The sequence below is a fragment of the Penicillium pulvis genome (genome assembly GCF_028828015.1).
Source record: "Penicillium pulvis strain IBT 33274 chromosome Unknown contig_10_segment0_segment0, whole genome shotgun sequence".
Lineage (NCBI taxonomy): Eukaryota > Fungi > Ascomycota > Eurotiomycetes > Eurotiales > Aspergillaceae > Penicillium > Penicillium pulvis.
The window spans coordinates 1,095,276-1,109,192 of record NW_026643071.1 but is presented as its reverse complement, the minus strand read 5'-3'; the positions used below and the strand labels follow the sequence as shown (position 1 = coordinate 1,109,192).

At 46.0% G+C, this 13,917-nt stretch overlaps 5 protein-coding genes across 5 annotated transcripts; 3 read left to right on the top strand and 2 right to left on the bottom strand.

The window, feature by feature from the left end:
- Window positions 1-2,434: 2,434 nt before the first annotated feature.
- Window positions 2,435-4,044, top strand: N7503_000441 (putative MFS transporter; the record flags this gene model as incomplete). The annotated part of the gene is made up of 2 exons (XM_057060002.1): window positions 2,435-3,057; window positions 3,108-4,044. Coding segments are annotated over 2 exons (1,560 nt in total), but the record flags the coding sequence as incomplete, so codon positions are not given.
- A 123-nt stretch (window positions 4,045-4,167) lies between these two features.
- On the bottom strand, window positions 4,168-5,084 carry N7503_000440 (uncharacterized protein; the record flags this gene model as incomplete). Its single annotated transcript, XM_057060001.1, has 2 exons — window positions 4,168-4,214; window positions 4,262-5,084. The coding sequence occupies 2 exons, from the start codon at window positions 5,082-5,084 to the stop codon at window positions 4,168-4,170; spliced, it is 870 nt and encodes a 289-aa protein (XP_056926924.1).
- Window positions 4,995-6,242, top strand: N7503_000439 (uncharacterized protein; the record flags this gene model as incomplete). Its single annotated transcript, XM_057060000.1, is given in 5 exon segments — window positions 4,995-5,265; window positions 5,279-5,343; window positions 5,396-5,555; window positions 5,594-5,889; window positions 5,934-6,242. 5 exon segments carry the CDS (start codon window positions 4,995-4,997, stop codon window positions 6,240-6,242), a joined length of 1,101 nt encoding a protein of 366 aa, XP_056926923.1.
- Window positions 6,243-7,219: 977 nt separating this feature from the next.
- Window positions 7,220-8,953, bottom strand: N7503_000438 (uncharacterized protein; the record flags this gene model as incomplete). The annotated part of the gene is made up of 1 exon (XM_057059999.1): window positions 7,220-8,953. One exon carries the CDS (start codon window positions 8,951-8,953, stop codon window positions 7,220-7,222), a length of 1,734 nt encoding a protein of 577 aa, XP_056926922.1.
- A 349-nt stretch (window positions 8,954-9,302) lies between these two features.
- N7503_000437 (ankyrin repeat and protein kinase domain-containing protein) lies at window positions 9,303-13,899 on the top strand (the record flags this gene model as incomplete). Its single annotated transcript, XM_057059998.1, has 5 exons — window positions 9,303-10,921; window positions 10,975-11,046; window positions 11,097-11,154; window positions 11,236-13,669; window positions 13,736-13,899. The coding sequence occupies 5 exons, from the start codon at window positions 9,303-9,305 to the stop codon at window positions 13,897-13,899; spliced, it is 4,347 nt and encodes a 1,448-aa protein (XP_056926921.1).
- Window positions 13,900-13,917: the final 18 nt, after the last annotated feature.

Sequence of the window (13,917 nt, the reverse complement as noted above, 5' to 3'; positions counted from 1 at the left end):
CCTATAGCACCAAGCCCAGGTCCAATGTGCGAAGCAACCAGCCCAAAGAAACGTATGAAAACTCTGTCATTAATTACCCCTAGTTCTATCATGTTGCGACTGTGGATATTAAAGATGACCAAGGGGAGAACACAAAACAATACAAAAATATGGTGGGAAATTTTCAGTCAGTTACCCACAAAAAGCAGCAGCAGGTAAATAATAATGACATAGCCTGCCTGACTCGCTTAAGGTATCCCTTAATGAACCAGCCGGCCACCCCAAAACATATAGTAAATGCGGTAAATTCCCACCTCATATCTTAACAACCGTGACTTCTCCTAGATCTTCTTTATAGATATATATCCCTTATTCCAACAATAGTACATTCTTAGAGTCTATGGATTAAGTTGCTACACTTGGGCAGGCGATTGAGTCAAGGATATATTCTTGGAGCTCAAAGGGCCAAACTACCGCATCATGTGGTCTATGGTAAAGTCACAAAGTCTTACTTTGAAATTCACCAAAACTCTAATTCTACAAACCCATCATTATTCTGCAAATACGTTACTGAGCAGCCTGATCCGCTGTACGAGCAGTCATTACGTGGATCTCTTGACTCCGAATACGGTCTAGAACCTGGTATACCTGGTTTACTGAACCAATAATGATCCATTTTAGGTACCATGATGAGGCCCTTGCCGCGAATACTCAGATATATACATTGCGCCTCAGTAATACTCCCATAAGAAGCCTAGTGATCGACTTCCTACATTTCTAGAAACAACTTGAGCTAGCATGCAGAATTTTGGCCAATTGAACTGTAAATCAATGATCAATACCTAAGTAGCGGTGTGTAATCAAGTACAGCATCCAAGGATATGTAAGAGATAATTTCGTACCCAGTATCTATATTACAGGGTCTTTGCTAAATGAATAGCGTCCAGCCTACTTGAAATGTAATTTAGCAGTCCAAAATATCTCTAGCTGACTGGTGGATACCCGGGTCTCAGGGTAGCAACATCTGCCCCACTTAGTCGTACCATGCCAGTTGATGTTCTCATCGCGGGCGCTGGGTCTACGGAGTAAGTTTTTCTATGCCTTCGAATTCGTTTTATCTGAAGCCAGCCCACTTATTGAATGAACAGCCTGATGACAGCCCCTTGCTTGGCGCGTACTGGGATTCGGACTTTAGTGGCCGATCAAGAATTGAATCTAGTTGAAGCTGGGCATGCAGATGGACTCGAAAGCAGGATAATCTTAATTCTGGATTGCTTTGGTTTGGTCAGAAAGTCTAGAATGAGCCGAACTACATTACTGATATCTGCCTGTGGGTAATGATCCCCTTGGATGAATCTTTGATTTTGCACGCTATTCTGTCGACGTTAGAGAGAATGACTCAGCAGGATTGTGAACCTAAATTGTCAAATCCCTTTTTATAAATAGGGGCGGCAGCTCATGAGGGCGGAGGACGAGCGTCGGGCGGGAGATGCTGGCGCTCGATATGTTTCTTTTCCTAAGGTCTACTCTGGACCAATAATCCCTGGTCCGTTCCATATGCCATGAGATGGTCTATAATCGCAATATTTGTATATAGACTGGGTAATCCCCCTGGGCATGGGTTGGTTCAGAGCAAAACAGTACCCAGTTTTAGCGCGGATTTGGGTCAGGCTTTGGGTCTATCCACGGTCCCACGGGGTGTGTGGGCGAGGTCTACAAATGAGTGGCTAGTGGGTTTAGTAGTGGAGTTAAGTTAGCTAGATGGAGCTCCTCTCCTTATTTGGCTTTTTACTTCTAATTTCCTGACTTCCTACCCGCTATAATACGCTTGACTGCCGCTTTTTGCCCCTTTCTTCCCTAGTACGTAATCATGTAGCGCTTCAATGCTATCATCCAATTCTCTAATGCCTAAATCTTATCTGAAAGCGAGTGGGGGCAAGTGGCGAGACAGAAAGATGAGAGCTGTCTCAGAAATGTGGCGCCATCACCGTAACCATCGGCCCATCTTTATCTCGGCCCAACGTTTTCGGCCTTTGAACTTCCCGCAAATAAAGGACTTGATTCGGTGATCCTCACCGACATTAGCCGTTCACCATGTGATTCCGCCGCTAACCAATCTTATCTCGTATCCGCCAGCCACCACGGCAGCTGGCAAGTGGGCAGCGAAACAGGGTAATGGAGAAAGACCACCATGGACCGAACATTACTGGAGGAAAGAAAGTTTGCTTGCAGCAGTCATTTATCACCAACGACAGCCACCAATGATTAGCCCGAGACTAACATCAATTCAGGAATAATGACCGCATGATCCCTTCGGACAAAGCGGAGGCGTGGGGGAACGCGGGGAAACATGCCCCCACAAACTTAATTTAAGCGTGGGGGGACCCAGAGATAAAGCCCCGGAATCTTGTTTTGATCTGAGTTACAGCGTAGTTTCTGCGCACAACATTTACAGACGCGCAGCAACATGTCGAAGCCAAACGCCGTTCACGATGAAGACCCCCAGGCCTTGAAGGATGACCTGCCTATTGACCCACCGCACGTGCCCTTGACTGAGAAGGAGAACAAACGCATTTGTCACAAGACCGACCGTACCATTCTCCTTGTTCTTATCTGGGTCTACTTTCTACAGATTCTCGACAAGACCGTCCTTGGATATGGAGCCACATATGGAATGGAGACCGATACAGGGTTGACAGGAAACCAATACTCGTTGATTGGCTCCATTGCCCCTATCGCTCAACTGTGCTGGCAGCCGTTCTCCTCCTACCTCATCGTCAAAGTTCCTCCGAAGATTCTGATGCCGATTCTGTGTCTTGGCTGGGGTATTGCTCAGGCGTGCATGGCCGCTTGCCACAACTTCAGCGAGTTGATGGCTGCTCGCTTTTTCCTCGGACTCTTCGAAGCGGGATGTTTGCCACTCTTCGGTATCATTACTAGCCAATGGTACCTTCGATCGGAACAGCCAATTCGTATCGCAGCTTGGTATGGCACCAATGGTCTAGCTACTATTGTGGCCGCTGCTCTGTCTTATGGTTTAGCGCACATTAACTCGGATATTCTAGCGTCTTGGCAAATGTAAGTCAAAACAACCCAAGTCACGGTGGATTTTAACTAACAAGTCGTAGTATCTTCCTATTTGTAGGTCTAGTGACTATAGTCTCCGCTCCGATCGTCTACTGGCGCCTGGACAACGACGTCAGCACTGCTCGATTCCTGAACGAAACCGAAAGGCTCCAGGGTATGGAACGTCTCCGCGCCAACCAAACGGGTACTGGATCCACAGATTTTAAGCTCAGTCATGTCTACGAAGCCGTCCTCGAGCCCAAAACATACTTGTGGATCAGTATGGCAATGTTACTAAACATCGGTGCCAGCGTGACCAACACATTTGGTCCCTTGATTATTGGCGGCCTGGGCTACGGTAAATACCGCACCAGCCTATTGACAATGCCATTCGGAGCGATGCAACTTATCGCTATCTTGGTTTCCAGCTGGCTGGCTCAGACTGCTCGTGTCAAGGGAGCCATTCTCGCAACATTCATGCTTCCTGTGATCGCTGGCCTGGCCATTCTATATGCTGTGCCACGAACAGACGCGAACCAAGGTGCCCTTCTCGCAGGATATTACTTGCTTGCGTTCCTATTTGGCGGAAATCCATTGATCGTCACCTGGATTGTTGGTAATACTGCAGGAAGTACCAAAAAGTCGGTTGCCATGAGTCTATACAATGCGGCTACCTCTGCTGGCAACATTGTTGGCCCATTGTTATTTGACTCAAAGGATGCCCCGGACTATCACCCGGGTCTGCGTGCTTGTTTGGGAATTTTTTGTGCTTTGGCGTGCGTTGTCCTTATTCAGTGGGGTAATCTGTGGTTCCTCAACAAGCAGCAAGCTCGTCGCCGTGTTCGTAACGGTAAGAGCGCTATCATCGTTGATCATTCGATGCAATCTCACTTCCATGGTGTTGAGGAAGGTAATATGGATGGTGTGACTCATGCTGGTACGCAGGCGAATCAGGATATTACTGATAGGGAGAATGATGAGTTTGTATATATTTATTAGCTGTGATATCTTTCTCCCCAATCCATTTCTATTCAATATTCCCACATCAAACTTGATCACTATGCAGTATAACTCCTGAAATACTTTTTTTTGCGACTTCCTACCTACTCGGGGATCATCTGATTAGCAAAGATAGAGATTATCGCTCAATTGAAGCAAGCTTCCACTACCTGGATATCGCTTTGTTATTAGTAAATTGCCTTTAATAAATACATACCAAGTCTGTATATCCATCGCCCATTCACAGAAATAGATATTTCTTCAACCGCAACTCTGCGAGAATTCATAGCTTTTTCAAAGAGTAAGTTCACTAGTGCTTCCAGCGGCGTACGATTAGACTCAATCCCGTAAGGCCAAGGGTCACCACCAAATGACTCGTTGATCTCGTCTAAATCAGACGTGAGAAACGGCAACATATATCTGTAAGTAGACAACGAATTCATCGAATCTAGGGCCATGTATCTAGACTGATTCATTGCTTGGTATAGACTTTGTGGGACGATTGGGTGCTTTTTCACAACGTCTCTTTTGATGACAACGAGATGCATAATAGGAGATACTTCGGTTCTCTGATAGTATTCCTTCTCGGTCTCACGGACGTTAGGGAATAAACGTTGAATGTGAGTTGCGTCTCCAAAACACGTCGGAGCATGTGCACCAACAGTGGCTGCAATTTCGCCATCTTGGAGGAGTTGACTGAGCGACTTTAGACTTTCATTCGGCATTCGGGAAACCGGACGGAGGAGTGGCTTTGGCTTCGCTTTTCCGTGAGAGCCAGGCTTGACTAGGTCTCCTTCGATCCAAGTAATTGTGGATAGATCGACACCAACATCTTGCAGTATGCCTCTGATCCAGACAGCAACTGTCATAGTGTAGGCCTGAACACCTATCTTTTTCCCGTTGAGATCGGATGGCTTTGATATGATGTTCGAGTTGACCACAATGTTACAATGACGGAATGCCCTGGAAGGAAACACAGGAATGGCAACAAGGTTCCATTCACCGGCCGCATACCGGCAGATAAACTCCGAACTGGACATTTCACAAACATCGGACTCCAAGTCTGGGATCATCCGGTCGAATATTTCTCGCGGGCGATGGATGGTGATGTAGTACAGATCGCTCCCACCACAAATGTCGGCGGTGTTCTAGCCGACATTTGGACTCCAAAGTACCGTGCTCTCGCAGTAACAATGTATGCGCTCACCCTGGTGTCACCTGGTGTCAGGAACAGTGATTTCCCCCTTCATGGGCGGGGCAATTGGAGTGACAAATCTTGACTTGGAGTGGACTGAATATGTGAGTTTTAGTCTAGCATACTTAAAATATATGCGTTCTAACTACAGTGCAGATTACTGGAATGATTATGGCACTCTCGTGCATCCTCGGGATTGTTTTCTTGGGCGGAAGCTTTCCACCGGCGTTGTTGGTCTACAAGAGCCGTCAATTCCGCCTACGGTCAGGAGATTGGGCACTTCATGTCCAGCATGAAGACTGGGATGCCACATTGAGTGAGCTTTGAAGCAAATTTATCTTTTGCCCATTTCAGCTATTATTGACACCGATATGTTTTGCTGTCGCTCCATACGCGTCTTTTGTGTACGGCATCCTCTGCCTCAGTTTAGCTTCATTCCCGATCGAGTTTCAAGAGCTCCGCAGTTGGAATGCGCTAGTCGGAGCTTTGCCATTTCTAGCCCTTCTCGTCGGCATCTTACTTGGTACTGTGGTCAATATCGTCAATCAGACATTTTACAGTCAGCGATTTCAGGCAAACAACAATCGCCCCGTTCCCGAAGCCCGACTTGCACCCATAATGATCGATTCAATATTTTTTGCTGTGGGCTTGTTTGTATTGGGCTGGACTAGCGGACCGAATTTCTTTCGGTTAGGCCCCATTTGACGTGCTGTATCAACAGGACTTGGATTTTTTTACCATTTTCCAAGCCGCATGGAATTACCTGATTGACACATTCCAGAGATACTCTGCCAGTGCTGTTGCAGTCAATACGTTTCTTCCAAGTATTCTTGCAGGATGTTTTCCACTTATTGCATATGCGATGTCTCGTAAATTAGGGACTCCTTGTGCATTCAGTCTGTTGGGGTTTATTGCGGTCGCTCTCATTTTGATTCCATTTCTGTTGTATGTATACGGCCCGCGGATCAGAGCCAAGGGTAAATGGTCAAAAGCGTCCATTTAGTACCTGGTGGGTCTCTACAAATTTGTTTCTTAGGACAAGTGGACATGAAAACAGGAATTTGCGAAATGGACAATAATGGTTATATACACCCTTCGTTGAAAGTCGTTACACGTCTCTTCAAGGTTCAGAATCAGTTCTCACTTCACTCAAGCTTCCCGACTCACTATCCTTCAACTGAACGATTCTCTACAGTCAATGCTTGAACATGGTGCGGATGTATTCTATTCTGGAGCATCGACGACACAGACACGCCAGGGACGGAAGCCTCGAATCGGTACTCGAGCGAAGAAGGACTTAGATCGATGAATGAGACAAGCCCTATCAAGAGGGAATAATCCAGGGGCATGGAGGCAGAATATATCGCGGGGGCGAGGTGAAAGCGGATGAACCGCTTCGGACTTGCCCCGATGCCCGATCTGATTCTTGATGGACCGGCGAGCAGATCTTTATCGGGCGAAACCCCGGGGCCCACTTCTCTCATCTAGTCTACAAAGGTCTTTTGCGTCTACTTGATATCTCCCAAACAAAAAAAAAAAAAGCAAATGGTTAGAGAAAGAATGAAAATAAAAACTAAATATTCAACAGCATCAGTATGACCGTCGTCACCTAGCGTCCAAGGTTCGGTCATAGCATAGGTAGGCAGCTCGCCGCTCTTTTCAGGGCGCTCAAGGCGATTTCTCACCCACCTGAACTTTCTTCACTCGAATATTCAGCCCGTACAGCAAAATGTACATTTCCCGCTTCTGACAGAAGATGCTATAAGTAACCTTTCTTTCTCCGTCCGTGGTCACCTCTCAAGCCTCGCTCAATCACGAGCAAATAACGTACCAAGCGACCTCTAATGTCATATCAAAGCTAGAAGAATAATCTGAATAAATACATTTGACCGACCCATTTTGAATTGGGGGACAAATGATCAAAACCGAAGGGAAAGGAACGACCAGGTATGATGGTAAGCCAAGCACCATATATTGTAATCACACTTTACATTTTCCAAGTTGAGCAATGACATCCCTGTAAAATGCCACAGCACCTTCTTGGTCCATCGTCACATCTTGACGGTAGAAGTTTGCCGCGAGGCACTGAGACGTCACATTTGCATATATAGGACCCATGTTATTTTCGACCTCAGAGACAAGTTCTAGAAGATGTTCCTTGAATTTCTGAGGTCGATCTTCAAGTTCTGCGTTTTTATAGTCCTTTTTGGGATCTTTAAGATCCCTTTCTATCTTATGAGCTGGCTTGAGGACACCGAGTTCCACAAGTATCACGCCAAGGCTAAATATGTCGTGGTTTTTTGTGAAGCGACCTTTCTCCCCTAAGTATAAGCTTGAGTCGGTGGTGCTGGGTTCGCCTTGGGTGTCTGGGTGTCGATAGAGATTATGATCCGAGGTGTCGATTGTTTTTTCAGTACCTTCATCACGTGAGTTAATCCGGCTATATTCGAAGCCCACGAGGTAAGGGAGGCCGGACACCGCAAATTTGGGGCTCTCAGATTTCTCGGAGTCACGGGGCAAGTCTTTGTTTGTAGAGAAGACCACGTTGCTGCTTCTGATTCCTTTGTGAAGCCATTCAACAGCGTGCAGATAGAGAATTGATCGAGCGAGCGATCTAGCAATATCATATCGCGTGCGGAGCGAGATTTTCCATTTTTTAAACAGCGCATGTCGTAATGAATAACAGTTTTGCTCATCGAGGGAGTAAAGTATCTCATAAGTGCAACTCTCAGATGTATGAGATAACGTGCCCTCTCCCGGTGATGTATACATGTATCCCAAGCAGGGAGGCGTTCTGAGCTCTTTGATATTTTGTGAGGAACTCAACATTCGTACCAATTTTTCAATGCGGGCTCGCAGAACCGTATGATCAGTCATAATGGGAACTTGCTTTCTGCCCACAAGGACTGCGACTCCATTGTACTTTGCTAAGTAAGGGGCGCCCGCTCGAACTTCCCCCAGATCATCTAAGCTGCCAGTAAGTCTGGATGATTTGTCGAGTGGGGAAAGCTTGAACTCATTTACTTGGCTCAGACTTGTCGCCTTGAGCTCAGCAATAGATATGGTGAAAACGTCAAAATCTGATTGACGACTCAACCACCTCAGTTTCAAGGCACTAGCTCTAAGCGCTGGGTTGACAAGAATTGTGCCATTCAGGTCGGAGTCGGGAGCAGGAAGAAACCCCTCCAGATCTTGAATCAAGACAGAAAGTAGTTTCAAGTTTTCCATGGCCTTGCCGTTCTGTAAAGCCCATTCGAGACGTTCTCTGAGATTTGATGCATCGTTGTTCACGTTTTCGGTTCCAGTGCTTTGCAAATTTGATAGAGGTTTAAGCAGCATAACCAATCTGCTGAGGCTACTTGAGGCATTTGCAGTGTATAACCTTTTGAAAACTGAAGCAGTGTCTTCACATGCAGTTAGGTTTCGCAGTGTCTTTGAAATGAGTTGCAGATAATTTGCGACAGTAGCTGAATAAATTTCAAACCGAGGATCTGCAACTACTGAAGGAGATGTTTCATCATCCAAAAGGCCCCAGCACAGTGTCCACCAGTGTAGTCTGGCGCGCAAAAATTGAAGTCGAACAATGTATCGATCGGCCGACTCAGTCGCCTTTTCGACTTTGTCCCATAGTTCAAATGCGCTTAATGTATTTTGAACTAGCTGACCTAAGAACCCCGCAGCGCCAAACAGAGTGTTGACATGAGCTTCAGCCATCGATAAGCTTAGTACTGCAGTGTTGGGTATTTGCTCAAGGTAAACAGAAAACAGAAAACAGTCGCGATCACTGTCCGGATCACCGTCCCAAGCAAATCAAGAGTGTTTGATGTGGGTTGTGCCAACGCAGCAAAGGGGATAACACACTAAAAGGGATAACACACTAAAAGGGATAACACAGCAAAGGGGCCAACGTGTTCGGGTCACGTGAAGACTGCTAGCGTGTGTTGCTAGGTGCAAAAGTACCTGCTGCTTCAAATTTTGGGATTCCGCATACCACGTTGTGACGTTGGCGCTTACATGCTGAAAGCTGGGAAGAACCTCCTCGTTCAAATTTCTCCTCTTGATCATGGATTCTTCCGACTACAATTCTAGAAGTTCTTCTTCTGCTACTTCGTACTCCGACATTGCTGAGACGAGTGTCGAACAGCAGAATGACCTTGAAGTTGCAGTTGACAATGAGCACTACGACATCATTTCCTTCACATCCCTAGTATCTCAATTGATTGAAAGGGCGGGATTGATGGCACTATTGATAAACATGGTTCATATCAGCCCAAGCAACATCCAATTGTCCGATAAACGACGGAAGGGGTCATACTTCTCAGTCTCTCTAATAAACCGACAGAAGTTTCAGCGAGTTTTGCCAGAGGGGATTGCCGACATTGCGCTCCCTCAACTAATAGCTGTCAAGACACCAATACTCGACCAGAATCTGCAGTTGTATGAGAAGCGACAAATTTTCGCATCGATGATGAATGAATATCGAATCCTTAACCACAAATCTATTACAAAACACAAAAATATTGTCAAAATCCTTGGCTGCTGCTGGAGAACTGTTGATGTAGATACTGATCATGTGATCCCAAACCTGGTCCTTGAGGGCACCTCGTTGGGTGATCTTGACGCGTTCTATCGATTATTCCATGAAAAGACTTCCATGCGCAGGCGCCTCGGCCTCTGCATCGATATTGCAAAGGGAGTTGAGGCTCTGCATTTGGCTGGCATTGTGCATGGCGACATCAAACCGCAGAATGTATTGGTCTTCAAGGATAAGCATCAAGGATTCGTGGCTAAGATAGCGGACTTTGGGTCTTCAACATTTATTGACCATGATCAATTTCCCAGGAAGGCTTTTATTGGCACGCCTGCATTTACTGCTCCCGAATGTCTTGATCACAAGGCGGAATTCAGCGAACAAGGCCTGCTGAAAGCTGACATATTCGCATTGGCGATTACCCTGTTATTCTTGGTCAGAGGCCCCTTCATTTTGGACAAGCTACTCGCCGCATCTGATTCGGACCAAGAGAATCTGACACAATACAAACGCCGAGGAGAATTGAATGGCTGGCTCAACCGCGACGAACGGATTCTACCATCCACCCAAGCGGCGCGCAAGGCATTCGGAAAGGAAGCTCTGGAGCGAAAGCGCCAACAAAGTGTATGGGATTGGTTGAACAAACAAACCGATCTCATGAAACAAGCGCGGTTTGAAATGATGTCTCAACGACAAAAAGTACCTGAGGACATCAGCGGAAATTGGAATCCATTCGAGAAGATGACACTGCAAAATGAACGATGTGAAAATATGTTCAGCCATCTCATTGATCAGATGACGTGTGGAGAGCCTATGATGCGAATAGGATCAATGTGTCATATTGTGAGGGCTCTTCAGCAAGTCCTGCGCTTGGAACTACATGACCTATCCCAAATCAACCTAGCAGCTCGTGAAGAGCTGGAGAATGATGTTTCTATCATGATCGGTCTCGAAGAATCACTGCAACACAGGCAGTCCATGAAATTGGAGCTGAATCTCCGAGAAATAAACGACGTCATCTCAAGCACCACCAACCCTTTCAGAGAGTTACGTTTTATCTGGAAATTTGGGATGATAGCGAGCTTTCCACAAAAATGCCCATTATATCCCAAGTTATTTCACCGCAAAGGGAAACCGTCAAAGAGGAAGGGGTAAGTCAAAAATTACAAATAACTTCAGCTCATATCTAACGTCGCATAAATAGTCCTTCTGCATTCATCAAGTCACAGCGTGCTAAGGTAGTAACTCACATGTGGGATATCTGCAAAGCATGGGGGTGTGTATTTCAACATGAATTTGTCTAAAGGCCGTATTAACCAAGTGTAGGCGCAAACACGAGAGAACAAGACTGATTGGGATAAAAAAAGATGAAATGGTATTCCGAGTAAGTTTAAGGGCTTCCATCAAAAGCTTCTATAGCGTTCGGCTGAACAGAGTACCTAACCAAATCGTGATCTATGAATAGGCATCGATGAACGAAAAATACACATCATATCTGCCCGTTTCTGTTCGAAGAGAAATTACTAAGCAACTGAGGAATGTAGCAGACTCCGTTCAAGAAAGCGAAACAAGACGGGTCTTGGCAAGTTTTGAATATTCTGTCATGATTTTGTGTTATCCAGATACATGGAAGACTAAGCCCTCGCCCATCTCTACTGCCCTACACTGTCTGCATCTTGCGGCTGCGTCTGGATATCACCACGCGCAAAGCGTAGCTGGAAGGCTTCATTATGCCTTTGGTAGTGCGATGCCGGAAAGCGTTGAAACGGAAGTGGAATGGCTATCCCAAGCTTCTATGAAAGGCAGCCTAACAGCCATGCAACGCTTACGACTGCTTGATCCATCGCATCATCTGAAGATCTCTCGCTTGATTCGGTTTGAATACCAGGGGTCATTTTTCCGAGACGCACTGTGGTCCGATACAGAGCTACTATTGAGAGCGATACCTTCTGGCTATGATGTCCCACCTTACTTCATTCACAACCTTGCAGCACACGGTCAATCTGACAGCTTGAAACGCCTTTGCAGACTTCCTCCGAGACACTTCAACATGACGGACAGAGCAGGGGAAACCCCTCTAGTTACCGCATGCCGGTGTGGGCACGCTGATGTTGTTGAACTACTCCTTGAACTCGGAGCAGACCCGACAATTGCTACATACCGTGATATACACCCATTGCACTTTCTCGGTGCTTTTGAAGACAGGCATATTCCACGGGTGACAAAACTACTCTTAACGAATGGTGCAATCTTAGAAGCCCACTGTTCACAAGGAGATACTTATCGGCAAGGCATCGATGGGCGGTTTGATGTGGAAGCTGGAACACCGCTTCTTTGGGCTGTGATTGCTGGAAACATCCAAGCTATTAACAGCTTGCTAGATTGGGGGGCAAATATCTTTGCATATCAAAGGCTTGTTCCGCAGGACTTTACCAACGACGTGTATATCGACTCTTCCCCTCTCGAAAGTGCTATTACGAAATACCGATTTGATATCGTTGAGATTTTGCTGGCATCATGTAAAGACATTCAACTAATGCGAGGGAAACTCAATGAGCTCCGACTGGTCGGCCCGAACATTAGAGCGTCTCCGTTATTGCATGCCTTGAACAGGCCCAAGGAGGACCTTATGAGGATTGCCTTGACACATGGGTGGCGGGTGCAGGATGCTCAGTTGATGACAGTCGCAACATTGATGCGTTATGGTTCCAGCCTACTTGAAATCAGCCGAGAGGTATCAGGTCAATCCATTAACCCAACTGTCCTAATTTGCGAGGTGAACAACCTTCCACTGCTCCGCTTTATCTGGAACCGCGACGGTGGAATTTACCGGCCATCCAACACAAGAATATTCATTGAGTGCATTGGAACTGCAATACAGTACTCAAATAAAGATGTTTTTGACTTCTTGGTTACTCACAAAGATGATCTGCACCTTGATGATGATGAACAAATATTAGATGCTCTGGCAAAAGTTTGCAACATGTCCGATAACGAACATTACGTGTCTTCTCTTGTTGAATTGGCTTGTTCCACATCGCCATCATCAACTTCTGCTCGGAACATAGTCACCAACACTGGCCGCCCTAACTTTACCATTCCACTAATGGTGAGTCTTCTTGCGGGGAATCTGAGAACTGCAGTCCTATTGTGTTTGCATGGAGACTGTGATTTCATGTTCGAAGGGTTGTCGCTCTTAGCTGAAGTAATTTCTCTTGATGCCACTTCTCCCATTGCCAACGACAGAGTAGACACACTTCTCAGTCTAGCAACATTGGTCCTTTCGCCATCTTCTAGAGATGACCTTTTTTGGAGATGTGAGGTTCACCAAAGTCACGGGCGGCAAAGTTTCTTTACTGCCTTTCACTCTGCAGTCAGCCCCCAAGCAAATGGCGCCCGGATTGCCAGTGAAACGTTCATTCCTGCGGAGAGCAACAGAAAGGTCCTGGATCACGTTCTTCGCAATTTCCATGAGCCACAGTTTTTGAACGCTCAAGTTGACCGATTATCTGCAAGATTTCCCGGCGATACAGCTTTGCATATCGCTGCACGAGAGGGCTGTTTAAAGTCCATAGAAATGATCCTTCACGGGCCATATGGGCCTCAAATTGATTGCAGCTTGCTGAACGTCTACAATCAGACATTCTTGGACCTCTCCATCATCTACTATGAGAACGCTATCAATGAGTCAGAAGACTTGCTCATGTGTCTGGGAAACCTGTTCACCGCGACTGCAGCTGCTAAAAAAATTAAAAATCTTGCAAGTACGATATACTCTTTTCTTTTTGAGTACGAGTGCAATATCTCTGTATTCTGCCTGGTTGTTGTTAGACGGTCTGACAACTCATTTCTCTTCACTCGTCGACCTAGAGTACAATTCTTCGTCGCCTTCCCGAATGGTAAGCACTCTAAACTTCACCCATTCTTTCAAACCTGCAATTCGGTGTATCTAATCTATAACGCAGAAGATGTTCCGGAATGCCATACATTATTTTCTGGCGATGATAGTGATGGAGCCGAACTAATACAGCTCGAGATCGGTAGTCTGATTCCATTTGTTGATACACCGTCTGATTTTGGGAAGGTCTTGTCCGCGAAAACCAGAGAATTTATAGAAGGGTTCGAGTAAAATCATGTAAGGGATACA